At 39.4% G+C, this 19,061-nt stretch overlaps 1 protein-coding gene across 3 annotated transcripts in view; it reads right to left on the bottom strand.

The window, feature by feature from the left end:
- Positions 1-2,228: 2,228 nt before the first annotated feature.
- The window catches only part of obsl1b (obscurin like cytoskeletal adaptor 1b), a 37,871-nt gene continuing 21,038 nt past the window's right edge, over positions 2,229-19,061 (bottom strand). Inside the window, exons 19-36 of one of the 3 annotated variants that reach the window (XM_085384584.1) lie at positions 18,565-18,840; positions 18,190-18,462; positions 17,599-17,874; positions 17,244-17,519; positions 16,335-16,610; positions 15,978-16,253; positions 15,295-15,561; positions 14,934-15,200; positions 14,562-14,831; positions 13,799-14,065; positions 12,551-12,817; positions 11,868-11,980; positions 11,503-11,656; positions 9,757-9,918; positions 9,531-9,635; positions 8,965-9,231; positions 6,970-7,239; positions 2,229-4,540 (exon numbers count right to left, since the gene is read on the bottom strand). In XM_085384584.1, coding sequence (XP_085240710.1) covers positions 4,530-4,540; positions 6,970-7,239; positions 8,965-9,231; positions 9,531-9,635; positions 9,757-9,918; positions 11,503-11,656; positions 11,868-11,980; positions 12,551-12,817; positions 13,799-14,065; positions 14,562-14,831; positions 14,934-15,200; positions 15,295-15,561; positions 15,978-16,253; positions 16,335-16,610; positions 17,244-17,519; positions 17,599-17,874; positions 18,190-18,462; positions 18,565-18,840 — 4,073 coding nt within the window. In that variant the 3' untranslated portion in view covers positions 2,229-4,529. Of the gene's footprint in view, positions 4,541-6,961; positions 7,240-8,964; positions 9,232-9,530; positions 9,636-9,756; positions 9,919-11,502; positions 11,657-11,867; positions 11,981-12,550; positions 12,818-13,798; positions 14,066-14,561; positions 14,832-14,933; positions 15,201-15,294; positions 15,562-15,977; positions 16,254-16,334; positions 16,611-17,243; positions 17,520-17,598; positions 17,875-18,189; positions 18,463-18,564; positions 18,841-19,061 lie in introns of those variants that run through there. The other 2 variants (XM_085384583.1, XM_085384582.1) reach the window with 2 other exon arrangements.

Genomic DNA, 19,061 nt, shown 5'->3' with positions numbered 1-19,061 from the left:
CATTCCTGGTAGCATGAGAGCAGCTCATTCAGGTTGCACAGGTAGTCCAGCTTCTCCAGGATGCTCCAGCATCCGTACATGCTAATACAAGAATCTTTGCTGTGTCTGCTAACACAGTCTCAGGAGTGTGGAGGCGATATCAAGAGATGGTTCTTTACACAAGGAGAGCTGGATTATGCTGATTATGCGACTTAGCAAAAGGGCCGGTATTGTCTTCTTCTGCAAGAAGGAACAGGAGGAGCATTGCCAAAATGGCCTCTAAACTTGGGAGGTCTACCACTGGCACCGCGTTCTCTTCACAGATGACAGCAGTTGACACTGAGCACGTCTGTAAGATGTGATAGAGTCTGATACTGTCGTGAGCATTAGCCAGGACGGCTGGTGTGGCAGCGGTTTAGTGATGATCTAGGGAGGCGTTTCCTTGGAGGGTCACACAGATCTCCATGTGCTCTTGAACCGTACCTTGATCATTGTTAAGGATAAAGTTCTCAGAGCCACTCTCAGATGTTATGTAGGTGCAGTGAAAGGCAATGGTCGGCTGCATGTAGTCTGTGCGTAATTCCAGAATGACAAGACACTGAAGCCATGGAGTGGACCTTATATTCACCAGAAGATGACTCCAGCTGAGAAATTGTCGTACATCTGATGCTGTGACCTGTCGCCCAGACTCTTCAGGAACTCATAGATGACGTTATCCAAATCTAGGAAGAGATCATCCAGCATACTGTACACCATCTCACCAGGAGCATAAGTTGGATCGCCTGTGATCTCCATTTTAAGGAGTAACGTCCTCAGTCTGTCGGGCAGGTGGGCACTGGAGAGCATAGACACCTAATTTTGTAAACACAATAACTCAAGAATTCTTCTTCGTTCATTAGAAAGTCACCTAGGATTTTCATCTGCTAGGAGGCTGCAGGGTAGCACCAATATTTTTTTATTAACTAACATTATTTAAAGGTCTCATAGTGCTGATGATTCTGGTTTCACGTGACTCACCTGATTTTAAAATAACATTTTATCAAATGCAAAGTAAGTGTTCCCCTAATTTCTTTGAGCAGTGTAGTTTTTATTCCGTTACTAAATCTTAGCATTGGTGGAATATGTGAAAATCATTTTAGAAGATGTTTTAGACTGTATATAACAGATGGGTGCAGCTTTAGGGTCTAAAAGTGAAGCAGGAATTCCTCAAACTTGCATTTTTTGTTTCTCTCTCGAAACATGGGACTTTACAAACCAATGGGTGATGTCATGAGAGCTACATCCATCTTTTATATACAGTTTATGGTTATGCAGTTCCAGGCACGAACACCAGGTTCTTTTATTTTTGCAATTTCAACCTGTAAAGCTTATAAAGCTTAGTCAGGCTTTGTTGTACTGTATTTGCAGATGGGTGACAAAGGAAAAACCAGTGTCAGGTTTCTCAGTAAGAACGACTTCAGCATCGATTTAATTAGTTCCTTCAACTCTAGTGGATAGGATAACACTCTGCCAAATGATATCACCTCATCTGGTGTTTTGTTGTTGCTAATGGAGAGAGTTGTCAAACATGCCAGCCCCAAATCTCCCTTAGTTATTCACTTGGGTCGAGATGTTATGACTGCAAAGTCCAAAGTATGATTTATATATGTTCAGTATGGAAGAAACCACTGACAACAGTTTAAAAATGTGTTATTCAGAGGATCACTTTTATAGAATAAGAACTTTGAAATGATTTTTTTTCCCCTTCTAATGGAGTAAGGTGCCCAAACTCTGCCAGAGGTACAACAGCCACAGCAAGAGTCAAGGGTTCAGGTCTTTCCTTTAATTTGTCACCCACTGTTTGGCTCTGGAGTAGCTTTAAGAAGCAGATTTACACCACACTGACTGAAGGTCACACACACGTGTACAACAGCAAAAGTGGGTGAGGCTATTTTTTTTTGGTTTGTTTGTTTGGTTGTTTTCTTTTTTTGTAAATATCAGGAATTTATTGTGATCTAGTTTTAATGTTTTTCTGAGTTATCACTTGTGTTCGCCATCAGTAATGTAATATTTCATGCTGTCTTGGATAAGTTTGATTTGACTGCCTACTGTCAGTAAACTTGAATGTGGCGTGTACGACCTTATCGATCTGTATATTCAGTTTGATTTGAGGGGAATTTGCCACATGTGCAGCTAATAACAGTCAACACTGGGGGGGAAAAAAGACGAGATACTTTCACCTTCCATCAATAAAGCATGTTTTATTGAAACGGTCATATTTCACTACAGTACTTGACTTCACATTCCTCACACTCAACACAACATACAAGATCAAGTCGAAAGGAAAAAATGGAATATGGAACAGGTTTGATATGAAAACGGCAATCGTTCTCCACTCGACAAACATAATACCCACACGATAAAACCATTTGATAAATCAAGCATGCCCTGATCATCAGTCAAGGTGATCAAATGTGTTGTTTTTTTCTTTCATTTTGGCCCAGTATATTTACATTACAAGCTGTTTGCTGCAAGACAGAAAGCTCTTTATTCAAAGTTTCCATGAAAACTTTTTAAAAAATATTTCTTTACAATGAACCAATGATGGAAACATTTATTGTGCTGACACAAAAACCAACACTGGTCATACCCATAAACTGTATATAAAAGATGGCGTTCAATGGACTTTTAGGTATGAAGAAGTATTTTTAATGGTTTATTCCGCGATGGCTACTCTGATTGCAGAAAGAGTTATGGACCTATAAAAGTCTTAAGTCAGCGGTCCCCAACCCCCGGGCCTCGGACCGGTACCGGTCCGTGAGTCGTTTGGTACCAGGCCGCGAGAGTTGAGGCTCAGGTGTGAAATGTATGGTTTTCAGGGTTTTTATCGGTTTTCAGCGTTATTTTGTTATCGTTTTTATCGTTAACTCTGTTTTCCTGGGTCTTTTCACGTGTGTTATGAATAAATCTTCTTTTTTTCGGTACCAGTACTAGTTTTATTTTGTTGTATTTATCCACGACACCTGGTCAGAGGGTCCGGTGGCGCTAGTGTCCGGCAGCCTCGCCTCTGTCAGTGCGCCCCAGGGTGGCTGTGGCTACAATGTAGCTTGCCATCACCAGTGTGTGAATGTGTGTGTGAATGGGTGGATGACTGGATATGTAAAGCGCTTTGGGGTCCTTAGGGACTAGTAAAGCGCTATATAAATACAGGCCATTTACCATTTTACCTTAAAGGCCGGTCCGTGAAAATAATGTCGGGCATAAACCGGTCCGTGGCGCCAAAAAGGGTAGGGACCGCTGTCTTAAGTGACCTCAGAAGTCCTCAAATTCCTTCCTATGTCACTCAGCATTTTCCTGATTGGCTGAATGAACTGCTTGATTAAGAGCATGTTGAATACAGTACTAAATTATAGTTGTTATGGCTAGAATATAACATAAAACTAAATAAAATTCTCATTGACTAATGACTCACTTTTCATACCAGTTCCAGAGGCGGGAAACGACTAAATGCAATTACTGTTACTGTACTTAAGTCAAATTTTCAGGTATTTGTGCTTTAAGTATTTATTTTTCTGATGACTTTTTACGTTTAATGTATTTTCTACTCCTTCCATTTTCAAAACAGGCTCATTATTTAGGTGTGGGGAGTCATTATTTCCTACTGCATGCTTTAAAACATTAAGCCAGTTTACATAAGTAAATTGGAGTATCCATCACCAATGTTGAGCAAAATTGAAGCTGATGATTCACTCACTGAATTCCACCTTTATTCTGAGTACAAGTTGTAAATCGGCGTCGATAGCTTGTGCAAGATCTACTTATATCTTGTTGATTTCACCTTTTAATCTTCAAAGAACAGCAGCAGCACACCTCAGCTGATCACAGTCTGCCAGTGGGTTACATCATGTTGGGTAAGTCCATCTTTTATATGCAGTCTGTTCTCATACTTCATTCATGTGTTTCTGTTTTCTAAACCAAAAGAAAAAGTCGCTGCCACAACATCCACACAAAAACATGCTGTAATAAAATAAGGGGAGCCTAAAATTAATACATAATGTTAGTTTCCTAATGGAAAAGGCCTACCAATGTGTGTATACAGACACACATTGAGAGTTTTAATTTTTGCTTTACATACATTATATTCCAAATCTCTTTCGAGTTGTTGTTGTTGTTGTTGGGTTACTTTAACACCAGAGACTTAAAGTTTGAGTATTTCAATCAGATTTTTATTTCATTTTATTCTATTTTCTTTGGCACAAATACACATTCATCTTAAGCTTTCATAACCCAGTTAACCCAGTCAAACCACTTTCACATTGGAAATTATTTACAACGAAACTCCAGTTTTATATAACAACAAAAAAACTCTTTGTAAATGTTCTCACACGCTGGCAAATGTTGTCGTTAAAACGATGAGACGATTAAATGAACTGCATGAAAATCCATCACAACCCTGTTTAAGCCACGTTTACAGACTGGATTTAAATATATAAGCAATTTCAGTGGTACAACTTCAGCCACCAGTATAATAGTTAAGCCACATCAAGGTAATTGTAGAGCAGGGATTTCACTCAGTGATCACCTGTGAAGCAGAGGAAAAAATTACTTTGAAGTCCAGAGAAACAAAGTCTTACAGTTGGTTCAGCGAGGCTCGCCATATTTTATTTTTTGATTTAATTAAACATAACTCTGACCGTTCTAGACAAGCGCCTGTTTCAAAGAAGTGATCCCTTTCAGTAAGTGGTTTTAGCTGATACCCCAAAAGTACTGTCATGACAGATGAACTCGAGAACTCCCTCTCATGTTTAAATGAGTTCCCATGAAGTCATTTTATACTGGAACTGGACTATTTTCAGCTTTCCACTCTTACTCTTACCATTGAGATTCGGATTACCATTTACGAGCTATGACTCGCAAACTGTCTCCACTGTTTATTGCTAACTATTAGCTTACCATCTCAACCATGTGTGCACTACTTAGCTACCACCCCAAAAATGCTGTTCATCACATTTATTGGCCGGTTTTTAAGTATTAATGTTTAGCTAACACATTTGTTGACTGTTAGATAAAACTAAGGATAATCCAGAGTTAAATGATACTGTTAGCTATTCTTAACATAGCTTCTCCACATACCAAGCAGTCTGGTGTACCATTAGCCAACAGTTTCAATTGTTAATCTTAGATTTAGCCAATAATTTCCAGCTGTTTAGTGACAAATCTGTTTCAGCTGTATTTATCTATACTGTTGGATGATAATTTCATGCTAGCACATTTTTAATTAATAAACCTTTTTATTCACAATTGATGCTAACTATATCAACCATCCTTTTATGTTTTCTTTTCCGCTTTATTTTTCTATTGCATTACATAGAACAGTAATTCTAAACCAAGAATAAAAGTAACCCCTAACACAGTGTGAGCAGAAAACTGTGGATCATAGATTGCATATAAAAGAAAGATGCAGTTTTAGGATTGAAACGTGAAGCTAATGCATGTGGGGAAAAATGTCCTTGGTTCCCTTGATCTTGTTCTGTGACCTCAATAAATGCTTTGATAAGATAAAGAGCTTAAGAGCTAGTTGCAAATCTTATTTAATACAAAATGATCTGCATTTTAAAAAATTATAATACCCATTCTAGTCAAACAGGAGGATAAACAGAGCATGCAAGCCTACTTACTGTATGACCTGCTAGCCTACTTCCTTTGGTTTCTGACTCCTCACTCTTTACGAATCTTCTTTGATTAGATTAGATTAAACTAGACTACATTAGCCTTTATTTTCACCCTTGGCAGAATGTTATCTTGGATAAACGAGGAAACACATTATGTAAGATAATACACAAACACTCATTTACAATTTCACCTATTTCAATTTATTACTTTATGCAATAATTCATACCTATTTATCTTAAAGTTGGAAACTCTGCCTTTTTCCTCAAGGCATAAACTTATAATTAAACTCCAAAGGGGATACTTTTACCCCTGGGTAAAAATTATTTTTCTAAAGACTGATTCTTCTTTTATACATTTTATCTAAGATATTAAGAGATACGAGATCTAAAATTATGCTGTGTTTGCAAAATAAAAAAACCCCAAACTACCTACATGTCATGTGAAAGAATAATAATTTTTTGCCTTCCATAATAGCAACAATTTAAGCTTTTATTTTACAAAAGTAATCCACACATTTCTTATGATTTCTGAAGTCTGAGACCTGAAGGCAATCACATATATTATAAGATCCAAATGTAGATGCAGCTATCATGTGAGCAAAATTAAGTGTATTATAACACAATCAGAGCAAATCCATTTACTTCACCAGTGTTTTAATTGCTTTGACTTTTCCTACTCATGCATGGGGTTCTGCTCATGTTGCAATCTGTCCTCTTTTTTAAAGCTGAGTGAATTTCTGACAGTTTTACTGCCTGAACATAGCACACATTCATTTAAAAGGCGACATAATAAAACTAAAAATAGTTTAACCTACTCCTGCTTCGCAGCACTGTGGGAGCCAAACATTTACTGTTTTTATTGCTTTGTGCTGTATATACCACGCCAAGTCATGCAACACACTTTAAATACGCCACATGGGCAGTTTGTTTTGTTCACCTGCAAATCTGCATATTCAGTTCATGGCAAAGAAAACATAATGTTACTATTACACTCAAACATCATTTTCTCCTCCAACTGTGCATCATTACACTTTCTATATTTTGTTTCTTTGCATTCGAATGGAGCAAATTCGAGACTTTGTTATTACCTCCATCAGTGGTTCAGGTGTCAATTACATGACCAGGTTTTAAATTGCATGTTTAACCGGCTAGAGCATGACTTTTACAGCACACACACACACTCCTAAAAGTTAATAATAATCTATAATATTAAAGGATGTCTGTAGCCATATTTTGAGGATGAATTTGCGGACCTCTATGAATCATCTAAAGTTATTTCAAATATGCAAATAAACCTACTAAAATACTGCCTCTTAAAAATTGCCATTATTCTACTTACTCACTATCCGTAGCTGGGCTTTGCTCTTTGTTTTCCCAGCTGTGAACTCTACCACGCCATTCAATTCCGGAGAGGTCTGCCTGAGGGTCAGCCTGTGCACTGTGCCCATCTTCTCCAGGCGTACCCGAGAGCTCGGCTGCAAAGGCTCCCCGTTCAGAGTCCACACGGGGGATTTGAAGACAGGAGCTGAGACCTCACATTCGAAGCAGGCCTCATCAGGAGCCATGACTTCCACATCTTTAAGCTCTCGGACCATCAATAAAGACTGGCCTGGGTAAGGGCATGAGAGAGAAAGCGGTTAAGTGTTTTAACCTACGAATACACACTTTTAAGAAGATGTCTCGGTCTGAACAGAGAAGTTAAAACAAAGGAGGCAAAACTTCCATCACTCCATATTTTTATCCATCAGGGTCACAGAGAAGCTGGAGATCATCCGAGCTGTCATAGGCCAAGGCACCCTATCTTACTTCACAAGGTAAGAAGTAGACAGTTAACTGTTTGAGGAGGCTGACACCTACTGGTTAAAAACAAAACAATTGAGGGTCTCTCCCTCTCTCTCTCTCTCCCTCTCTCCATGCTATGGTAATTAAGCCCCAATCAAGAAAACGGTTTTAAAAAATTAATTACAGGATTACAGGGAAGTACACCAAAATAAACTGTGAAGGAACAACTGAAGAAAAATCAACCAAATATGAACAAGGGCCCACCCGATCCCCTCAAAATCAGCTCATTTACATCCAATAATTTCTGTCTATTTAATAAAACTATAAAATTTTCACAGGCCCTGAAACTACAGTGAGGACACTGGAAAAAATGATTTTTTTTTTTTACAGTTTCTTTTAACAGCGTTTGAGTGTTCTAAGTACAGAATACAGCCACTCAAAATTTTCAAGACTGAAAAACTGTGACCAGATTTTACAGCCACACAGTCAAAAGAGAAAGCTATAATCTTTAAAATTGTTCAAGATTTTATTCTATAACCAACTCTGAACATCAGTATCCAAGGAGATATTACAGGTTCACTACCAAAATCGAGGATAACACAAACATCCAGAGCACTGAATGTCAGACTACAATATATTCAACAATCTTTTTAACAGTGTTGCTCCTGCATACTAATTAGCGGTTAAGATGCTGGATGGATGATTTTTTAAAATTACAAAGTCAATGTCTTACATTAAAGAGCCCGGCTGATATTTTTCACGTCAGATTATGTTGCCAAGAAACATCCCATGTTTTTGCCTTTTGGATCATCATCATCATCATTATTATTACATTGCTTTCCTGAAAGTTAAACAAAGTCTTTCTTTAACTGTTCCCATATTTACAAAGCAGCGCCACAGTAGATTTGCCCTCCCAGGAATGACCTAGGAGGGGTTCTTCTGCTGGCCATGCTCTCATTCTGTTCTCAAACAGGACTCTTTCATGATTTAGGCAAATTTGTAAACCACTACACTATGAAATCAGTGTAGAATCAAATCAGTGTAGATGATTTTAATTTGCCCGTTTGGGGACTTATCTATGAACATTACTTTATATCACCCATGATCAAGTTAAATAAGGTGATTGTGAAATTAAAACAGACTGACTCCTATATAAAAATGTGCCGGGATATTACACCTTTCACGAAATAAGAAATTACATGTGGTAACTCTGCTGTTCCAGTAGGTGGCACTATCTGGTTATATATGCACACACAGTATTTGCTGTTGCTGCTATAAGAGAGGGATTTTATCCTGTTACAGCTCTAATAACAAACTCTGGGTATTTTAATAACAGACTCTGGGGGGAAGGGGTGGAAAAAATGTAAGTCCTGACATTTGTCTCTACAACCCATTTTATGGGATAATCAATGGCACAGAAATAAAAACAGACCTAGTAAAGGTGGTGCATGCCTAGATAACAATATCCTGCTAAAAGAACTAGACCTAACTTTTAGTCAGATGTCATTTTTGTGCACTGATGATGTTAAGCTTTAATGAAAAAGCCTCTTACCCTCCACTGTCAGCTTTGCAGAGCAAGTATAATCTCCAACCTGCACACTGTATGTGCCCTCATCATCTAGCGCCACCTGCTGGATGATCAGCTTGCGATAACATCCTTCGCTGCAGATCTCGAAGCGTTCAGAGGGCAGGATGACATTGCTGCCTTTGTACCAGCGGATGCTACATCTGGGGTTGGATACTGTGCAGTCCAAGATCACACGGCTCTTCTCAAGGGCCGTCTTGTCTTGCAGAGGTTTTACAATACTGACTGGAAGCTCTGAAAGGGAAGGAATGTCGTTTAAATATGGGTCTTATTGAAATCACAACACACTGAGGTAGACATTGTAACCTACCTCACCTTACTTTAATGATTAGACAATACATATTCAATACATGCACTAGAGACAGGAAATGTGAAGCTAAATATTGATTGCATTGAAAAAATGAAATTTTACTGTTTAGTTGGATTAAATGAGCAAAAATCACTGAATTAACCCCCCAAAACTTAAGGATCATCAGGTTGCCCCAGTATGGTTTATCCATTCTAATTAGTTAGTAGGTGCATTATTTGAATACCTTCCACCTCCAAGTAAGCAACAGATTCAATGTGCCTCGCCACAAACTTAATCTCTCCAGAGTCCTCTGCTCGCACGTTGCACATGAGAAGAAAATGTTTTGTCCCTGAAATGAAAAAAATTCTGAAATGTTTATTATAAAATATTTTTTCAAATTCTCAGGTTTTCTTTCTGGTTAAAGCCTAAAAAGTATTTTTGTTTGTTTATTTGTTTTGGTTTTTGCAAACCTTCCTGGCGGATCTTAATGGTGCTTGTGGGCTGTATCCGCTCCCCATTTTTGTACCATTCCCCTGGCACATCCTCCACTGAGATCTCACAAACAAACACAGCGTTTTCATCCTCTTGGATGTCCAGGTCCTCAAGACCTTGGAGGATCACCAGCTCACGCTCTGTAGAATTCAAATTTAAAAATATGTATATATAAATACATATGTATACATATATATATTTAAGATTACAATGGAGTCCTCATTCACACATCCAGCAGACATAGAACATATAAATGTTGCAGGCAGATGGCAGCATTGTGCTGTATTTGTAAAGCTGAAAGCCACGTCTTGAATGCAGTTTCAACTCCTTACTAAAACAACATGGCCATAAATACCAGCTACATCCAGCAGTACTAATAATTTATTATTAATCATTAATAACTTCCCAACCTAATTAGTAATACTAGCCTAATAGCACTATTGGGGCTACAATTATGAACATTTTATTAGAACAATATATTTGTATAGCTAAGTTTCTAATTTTTCTCAGACACAGAAACTTTTAACTAATGTATTTTTTATATGTAGCTCTGTATCTGCAAATATTTTTCTGATGGTATCCACACAAGTACAATTTCTTAATAGCTCATCTTGATTTTTAAGAAGAAAGACACTTATTCTCTGCTGTGTTCTTCTTAAACATTAAGAGAACTGCATTATATGCACATGTAAGTAAGTAAAATTTTATTTATATAGCACATTTCTAGATAAAAGATCACAAAGTGCTTCACAAGGTATAAAACAAAAACAGACAGTTAACAAAATGCAATTCTAAAAAGATGTGTTTTTAGTTGTTTTTTAACAGTGATCACTGAGTCCGTAGATCTTAAGTTCTGAGGAAGAGAGTTCCACAGTCTGGCGGCCACAGTGTCAAAAGCTCTGTCTCCCTTGGTTTTCAGCCTTGTATGCTGAACAACAAGTAGGCCCGGATCACAAGACCTCAGGGACCTACTAGGGACATAGGGCTGTAAAAGTTCAATGATGTAGGCTGGTGCTTGTCCTTGAAGAGCTTTAAATGTCAGAACCGGTATCTTAAAATGGAGATACTAATCTTACTAGTACTGTTAGCCAAAAAGCAACAATATCTCCAAAATTAGACTACTGTACTCCTTGATATAATGGAGCCTTAACCACAACCTCAAATCGCTGGCAGGCAATACAAAATTATATTTAGTAACTTATTAAGTTACTTATTTGTTGTAGTTTGGTGTAGTTGTGTTCAACTACAACATGCTTCAGTGAGGTTATTGCTAACTGCTAACTAAAGCTTGGCTTGTTTGAATTGCGAATAATTGGTGATTGATGCGATAATGTCCAGCTATACCAGCAAAGATACCAATAATCAGGCACGTGGGCTTTATAAGTGTTGAAGCAACAGGTGATTCTTGTTGAATACACCGGCTACAGCTGTGTAGCATTCAGGTTCCAAGCCATCTAACAGTGTCTGATCATAGCTCAGAAGATGACCTTGGTAGTAATTGTGTAATTCTGAATAAAAATGCCCAACCATTTGATGTGGCACTGTAGTGAGTCATCATTCTAGTTTTTGTAAGGTCCTTATTGCAAAAAACACCCCATCTCATAATATCGCTTCTTATCAAAACTATATAAATTTAGGACCAGTAACAATTTTTTTTAAAACCTACAACTGCTTTAATACTTGGTTGCCATCAAGTTGGTATCATTTTACATAGTAGACTGTACCGTAGACTTCCACAGTGCAGGATGTAGCTGCATCTCCTGCATCGCAGGTGTACATGCCAGAATCACTGACTTGGCATTTCATGATCTGGAGAAACCGTTTCCTTCCCATTGCATAAATGCGCAAGTCTTTGCTGGTCTTCACCTCAGCCCCGTCCTGAAAATGATAAGAAAACACAAAATAAAACAAACAAATGCAGTAAAATTTTACTTTGAACATTCTGCAGAGATCAAGAGTTGGTTTGGGGAAATTACTCTAAAAAAACTTTTAACATCAATGTTTTCAGGGTGTTTTTTTTTTCCTGTGGTCTTTTGTCAGTATCACAAATGTTGCCAGTAAAGAATAAATAAAAAAACCAAACACTGACCTTCATCCATTTCACATCCACGTTGTGTCTTGACAGCTCACACTCGATGGAGATTACTGCCCCTTCAGGGAACCTCTGGTTCTCCAGTTTTCTGAAAACGGTCACTGGGGGCTCTGGTGCAGAAAGAGATTACTTAACAGCCAAAATCCTGCTTAAATTTCTTCAAACACATTGCTGCTCAAAATTAAAGTAACCTTTAGGAGTAACTTATATGGATTCATTGCGATGACATTTTCATCCAATTGTCATCGACAGCATTTCATACTGAGCTCAAAGGGATGATGCATACTGAGTGACTGGTTATGGAGTGGATTATTTTACAGCATGAGGTTAAAATGACACCTGACAGAAAAGACTCAACCGAGCTACAGCTTTTCACTTGGTTGGGCTAGGCCAATTTGTGTTTGTAACACGAGCCCGGATAAAGGCAGTGGTAGCAGTGCTGTCAATCCATTCTGTTACATGCCTCCACTAGTTGGCACATGGCCAGCGTTGAGTAGGCCACTTTAGCTACCAGTTTAAGGTCACAACAAAATGAGTAAAGTTGCAGTTTGCCTGCTGTGAACAGAAGTGCATAATAAGTTGGCCTGGATTACTTACATGATTATTGAACTAAACAGTTGAGCAATTTGCACTCATTATCGCAAAGCTGCTTCTCTTTACAATTTCTCAAAAGTACCTACCCTTTACAACAAGCCTTGCAGAGGTCTTCAGATTCTCTATGCAGAACACAAAGGTGCCAGTGTCTTCTACTGACAGGTTAGAGATAGTAAGGCTGTGGACTTGTCCTTTTGCGCTCATACGGAAGTGATTAGTTGGCTTAAGCTTGAGTCCGTTTCTCATCCATGTGCCCGGGACATTGGGATGGGACACCTCTACCTCAAAAGAAGCCGTTTCCCTCTCTGTGGTTTTAATGTCAGTCAGTCCCCTCTTGATTGTGATTTTTCGAGCTACAGAGGCATCAAAGTGGGAAAAGTCATGTTTGAGAGACTGGGAACCTAACACAGGCATTTTCATTTCAGGCATTTAGCGCTGAGCAGACATGGCGTCCTTTTATAGTCGGAGAACAGGCGTGGAGTCTTTTTGGTGCACAGTGGTTAAACAATACAAGCTGGCACGTACACAAGCCATTTGAGCACTGGGCTTTACGCAAAAGCCCAGTGCACTTTGGAAGGGCCAACATTTTTCACTTATTCTAACACAGACACACATTCCCTGTGGAAAAAAAGGAGTGTTTATTTTGGAGACCTGATGACAACAACCTCAATTTTGAAGGCCAGGGTGTAAATTTAGATGCAATAGGAGGAGATCCAAATTCATAGGAGGTGCCAACAGCAGCCTGAAGTACTGACTTTCCCCTTCCCACCCACACTAGTGTTGAAAGAACAGCCTTTAATTCACCCACTGGCCTGTGGCTCATAGGACTACGAAACACAAGAAGCATCTGCAAAGAAAAACAAGCATAAGTACATCTTAATCACCACAACCTACCCGTTTTACAGTATGCCAGGCCTCAATGCTCTCGAGAAAGTTAAATGACGCTTATTCATAGGAATTTTCTATTTTGTTTACAAAATCAAATTATGGGCTGTGAACAGAGGCATCTTTTAATTATCAAGCATTTAACCCTTAGAATAGAATTTGGTGTGTCCCACCCATGTGTAATTATCAGGGCTTTGTTGGTCCTGCGTCACAACAGAAAGCCCTGGTCCGAAAGTCAGCTTGGGCTGTAAGGATATCACCTGTTGGATTCCATCATATTTCAGTACAAGTGCCAACCTGGTCCCCAGGTCACTCAAATTACTCTTACTCAGTTAATTGAAATTTGCCTTCATATGAAGCAGTGATGGAGGCTGCGCGTGAGATGGGGTTGTCGGCAACAGCGGTAAACAAACAACAACAGGGCATAGTGAGAACACGTGGGCACTTACGTTCCACTGTGAGCTGGGCTTGTGTGCGGTCATGAAGGGTTTCACAGCTGTAGGTGCCCCGGTCAGACATTGACACTTTGTGGAGGGTGAAACTGTGTTTGCGGCCCTTGTGCTTTAGAGTATACTTGGCCCCAGGGTGGATTAGCACCCCTTGCCTCATCCACCGCACCTCTCCCGAATCCACACTCACCTCCACTTCTAGAGTTGCTTCACTGTATTCTTCAGCTACAACTGGTGTCATTTTCTTACTGAACAGCACCTGTTGCTCTTGAAGTGAATGTTAGGAATTAGTACATAACAGCGTGTCAACAGTTTTTCTGCATCACTTATATTCAATTACAGTATGCTTAAGTTATGTATGTGGTTTTTGTTAAGTCTACTGTGAGGCCACACCCAAACCAACGGGAATATGTAAACCAGCAAAGGTGCATGGCAAGTTTAAGCACAGAGAATGAGTAAAAAGCTCTGTGGGGCCTTACCCCCTGCAGTGCAATGCACGCCAAAACCACTGAGCCACTTGTCTCTGTCAGTAACCAGAGGAATTCTGATATGAGAACCTGTGAGGTGCAAGCTGTCAAAGTCACCTTTTCAATAGTTTAAAGTTGTTTGCAAGGAATATGTGTTATATATGCCATTAAAGGGAAACTACTCCACTGAAGCTTGATAGTCACCAGAGAAAAATAAGGAAACTTAATGTTGAATATTCTAACCTCTATGGATTATTCAAATTTGTAAAGTGTCAATCGCAGGGGCCGCAACTCACCTTGAACCTGTAGTTCTGCCTCTGAAATCAACCCCTCTGCATCAGCTGTCACTCTGCTGCTATCTGAAACCATGCAGTTGTTGATGCAGAGCATGTGGCATAGCCCATTGCTGGAAACCACAGTGCGCTCGTTCAGGGCTACTTGCTTGCCGTTTAAGCGCCACACCAACTTGGTGTCCTCTGGTGAAACCACACACTTAAAAACTGCATCTTCTCCTTCACAGATGATGACATTGCGAAGCTCTGCTATGAACTCAATAATACGGGGGGCTGAAAAACATTCATATGAATTGTGAGCTCAAACTTTGCTCACATGTTACAATTGCACATTGGCCAGCATATTGTCTCTCTTAAAGATTTACACGGACTTACTTTCTACAGTAACAGTGGCTGAGGTCTTGTCATCTGTGGATTCACAGACATATTCTCCACTGTCTTCCTCCATTAGTTGGTGGATGGTAAAGCTCCGCTCTCTACCTTGAGCCCTGATTGTGTGCTGACGGCTATGAGAGATCTCGTTGCCATTTTTTAGCCACTGAACGTCTCCTTTTGGCTTGTTGATCTCACATTGTAACGTAAGGCGGGTTCCCTTTAGAGCCTTGATATTCTCCAACTGTCTGATAAATTTAACCTTCATTTCTGTTGGGCAAAGAAATACAGTTTTAGATCATGGCATCTTGTAATCAAATACTTAGAAAGAGAGGTCACATTTTGTTAAGTGACAAATTCCTACCTTTCACTAAAAGACTGAAATACATCTCATCTGTCTTTACGTCACAGACATATTCTCCAGAATCAGACAGCTGCAGAGGATTAATGATGAGCTTGTGGGTATTACCCACACTGGAGATGTGAATGTTCTCCTCGTTCAATAGTTGGCCATCTTTCAGCCACCGAACATTTGCTCTTTCATGGCTCACAATGGCACACAGTGTGACGCTCTCGTTTTCATAGGCTGTGATGTTGTTTGCTTTTTTATTCAGAAACTTGGCTGGCGGCTCTGAGCAAAAATACATTTACAAAGAAGCTGCTTGAAATTCCAAGTGCAAGCATCATTAACCTCCTAGGACCTGGCGTCCACATATGTGGACATCACATTTTGGGTTGTCTAGACCAAAATACTTAATTTTTCTCTACAAGGGCCTGATATCCACTTACAAGGACGTTATACTGCCACTGATCTATCAAAATTTAAAACGAATGTCCTCATATGTGGATCTCATTTTTCTCAGAAACAAAAATTAGGTAAAAAAAAAAAAAATCTGGTAATTCTTTGTTTTTACAATCATCAGTTCCCAATCAACCCAAATAGCAAAGAAAAATTAAAAATGCATTTCATGAAAGAGTTTTGGTCTTAGGAGGTTAAACCTAGTCATATGAAATTCTGACACCTCTTTGAACATCATCTTAACTTACCTTGGACCTCTACAATTGTTATCAATTTGTCATCGAGGGCATCGCAAATGTATTCTCCAGAGTCCGAGGGCTGAAGTCCAGAGAGAACAAGCTTCCTAACAACGTCATAGTTGTCAATTTTTACGCGAGTATCTGGTTTCAGTCTCTTGCCGTTCCATAACCACTCAACTGTGGCGTTTGGCCGAGACACTTCACACTCCAAAATAAGATCATCTCCTGCTACCAGTATATGATGCTCTGGGTGGCCTGCATTTCCAATGATCTGCACAGGAGGCTCTGAACAAAAACAAGCACATTATCATTTTGTGTTCAACATAAAGGAAAGACAAGTTGTTAAGTATTTATTATTAATATTACCTTTGACAGTGATATAGAAGACTATTTTATCATCCACTGCATCGCAGGTATATTCCCCTGAATCTTCAAATGCCGCATTTAGGACCACCAGAGATCGGAAAACACCTTGCTCTTCGATGCAGTATCGCTCATTGTCATCAATAAGCTTGTCATCTTTATACCAGCTGACTGAGGCATTGGCTCTTGAGAGTTCACATACAAGAATAATGTCATCTGATACTAAGAACTGTTTTTCTATTTTTGCATCTGTTTTTCCAAGAATTTTTACAGGTAATTCTGAAAATGAAGAAAACAGAACATTCCATTTATTGGAACAGAATAATTGCCAGACCATCTGCAAAGGAAAAATGTATTCCTTCACTGCTAGCCAATGGTTGCAGGACAGTCAAGCTATATACGCTGCACTCGCAAACTATTCCCCAAATGATAGTGAAACAGTCTGGAAACCATTTGCCTTCAAAGTAAAAGTTGTGGCTTCTAAAATGTGTTTGTTAAAGCAATAATGTCCTACTTTTGTCAATGTTTTCCAGGTTTTACTGCTGCTTGGAGTGTAAATGTAAAGTGTTTGCAGACAAATCTCTATCTTTCATGCACACTACAGGCAACTGCAGCAATCTGCTAGAAACCAAAACAATCAAGGTTTTTGGTGCTGGGACACATACACATTTTTCCCTAGCAACTGGAGATCAACAACTAGTCTCTAGGCCTGTTTACAGACAGTACGTCTGTGTTAAATCTACACCATAGATATGTCGTAAGCACAAACCCTTATGAAACCTTAGAGTATAGCCTTCCTAGAAATATAACCACACATCACCATCAATGCAGCCTGCCACTTCCGTGGGCAACTTCAGTGGCTCTACATAGATTCACCCCAGAAGCATAATTCAGGCATGAGGCTTAACCTACCTTGCACTATCACACTGAAATCCATTACATCATCTTTTGCGTCGCAGACATATTGCCCAGCATCTTCCACTGTCAGAAAGTGAATGGTCAACTGATGGATGACGCCATCTTCAAGGATTGTGATGTTTCTAGAGTCTTCGACTTCTTCCCCATTCTTCTTCCAAGTGACTTCAGCATTTGATCTTGAAACCTCGCATTCTAGAAGTAGAGTCTCCCCGGCCATTTTCTCTACTCTACTTGCCATCTTCCGAGGACGAATGAAGCGAACAGGAGGCTCTGTGTGTTAAGTGAATCTTAAGTTAGAGTGGATATATGCTGACATAGCAAGAGCCTTCTAATTATTAAGTTTAATTACCTGCTATGTTTACAAAGAACGTCTTGGAGTCATCCGCTGTGTCGCATACATATTCTGCTGAATCTTTGACAGTGGTTTTAGGTATAATAAGTCTTCTGTAGACACCGTCCACCTCCAGAATGAGATTGTCGTTCTCCCCCACCTCGAGTCCATCACGATACCAGCGTACCATTGCATTGGGCCGTGAGATCTCACAGCTTAGCACCATCCTCTCAGATGTCTGCTGACACAGTTCCATTTCTGACTGACTTGGGGATACAATCTTCACTGGAGGTTCTGAAAGTGAATGGTATTACCCAGCTTTTCAATTAAAACAATACTGCATAATAGTGTAAAGGCTTCTGTATGCACCAGTTAAAATATTTCTCAGCTCTTTGCAGAGCAACAGACCAGAGTTAATTTCACCTTACCTTGGTGGGAGGCCATTTAGATATCAATATTTTAGCCTTAAAAATGTTCTGATGATGCGTGACATTGACTTGTTTGAGTTAAATATACCAACCCCCTAATAGGACATTGTGCTCCTTTCTCTTAGAACAGTGACATATCCCCACATGCACAGACAGTATCTATAGTGTCAGGTGTTTGTACCTGTGATATTTAGGTGAAAGAATATTGAATCGTCAGCTGTATCACAGACGTATTCTCCAGAATCCTCTACTCCACTAGACAGTATCTTAAGTCGTCGATAAGGCCCTTCTACCTTGAGCTTGATGTTCTCACTCTCTTGAAGCTTTTGACCGTCTTTATACCAGCTGACCACACCACTGGCACGAGACAGTTCACAGCTTAGAATAATTTCGTCAGGGACATGACGGTCAAGGTGGACATCCTCCTTGGGATAGATTATCGTCACAGGAGGTTCTTTGGAGAAAGAGTACAAGTAATTGAAGCCACATCTGTATATGCAGATACAATCAGCAGAGTTTTTGAATTCTGGACTGTTGTATTTGAGTATTTTATTACCTCGTATGTTAACTTTGAAGACTAAAACGTTGTCTCCTACACGGGATGTGTATGTAGCTGTATCGGACAGTTGGGCTGAATGTGTAATCAGCTTTCTGTTGGTGCCCTCTGCTTGGATTGTAACATTATTGGTTGGTTGCATTTCAGTTCCGTCTTTGTACCATTTGACAACACCATCAGACCTTGATACTTCACATGACAGAACAAGCTGTTCATGTTCCACAACACTCTGGAAAAGGTCCCTCTCTGGGATATCAGCAAATGTTACCGGTGGTGCTGCAGAAAAAAACAAAAAAACAAAATACTAAAAGTAGTTTTCGGATGAATCTAGATCTCATTATTTATGCTCATGCACAAGTTTTCACAGCCTAGTCATGCTGATTTTAAGCTTTGCTGTCAAGGTAATAACTCCTCACAGACATCAGAAGCATTGGTGGGTGTTAAGCCACATTTGAAGTGATGTAAAAACATATGTGCACTCATGAAATACTATTTAC

This window comes from Rhamphochromis longiceps, linkage group LG16, assembly GCF_057381845.1.
Source record: "Rhamphochromis longiceps isolate RC_006_pf linkage group LG16, R_longiceps_female_GT1.1, whole genome shotgun sequence".
In the NCBI taxonomy this organism is placed as follows: Eukaryota; Metazoa; Chordata; class Actinopteri; order Cichliformes; family Cichlidae; genus Rhamphochromis; species Rhamphochromis longiceps.
Note: the sequence above shows the minus strand (reverse complement) of the source record. Positions and strands in the feature narration are given on the sequence as shown.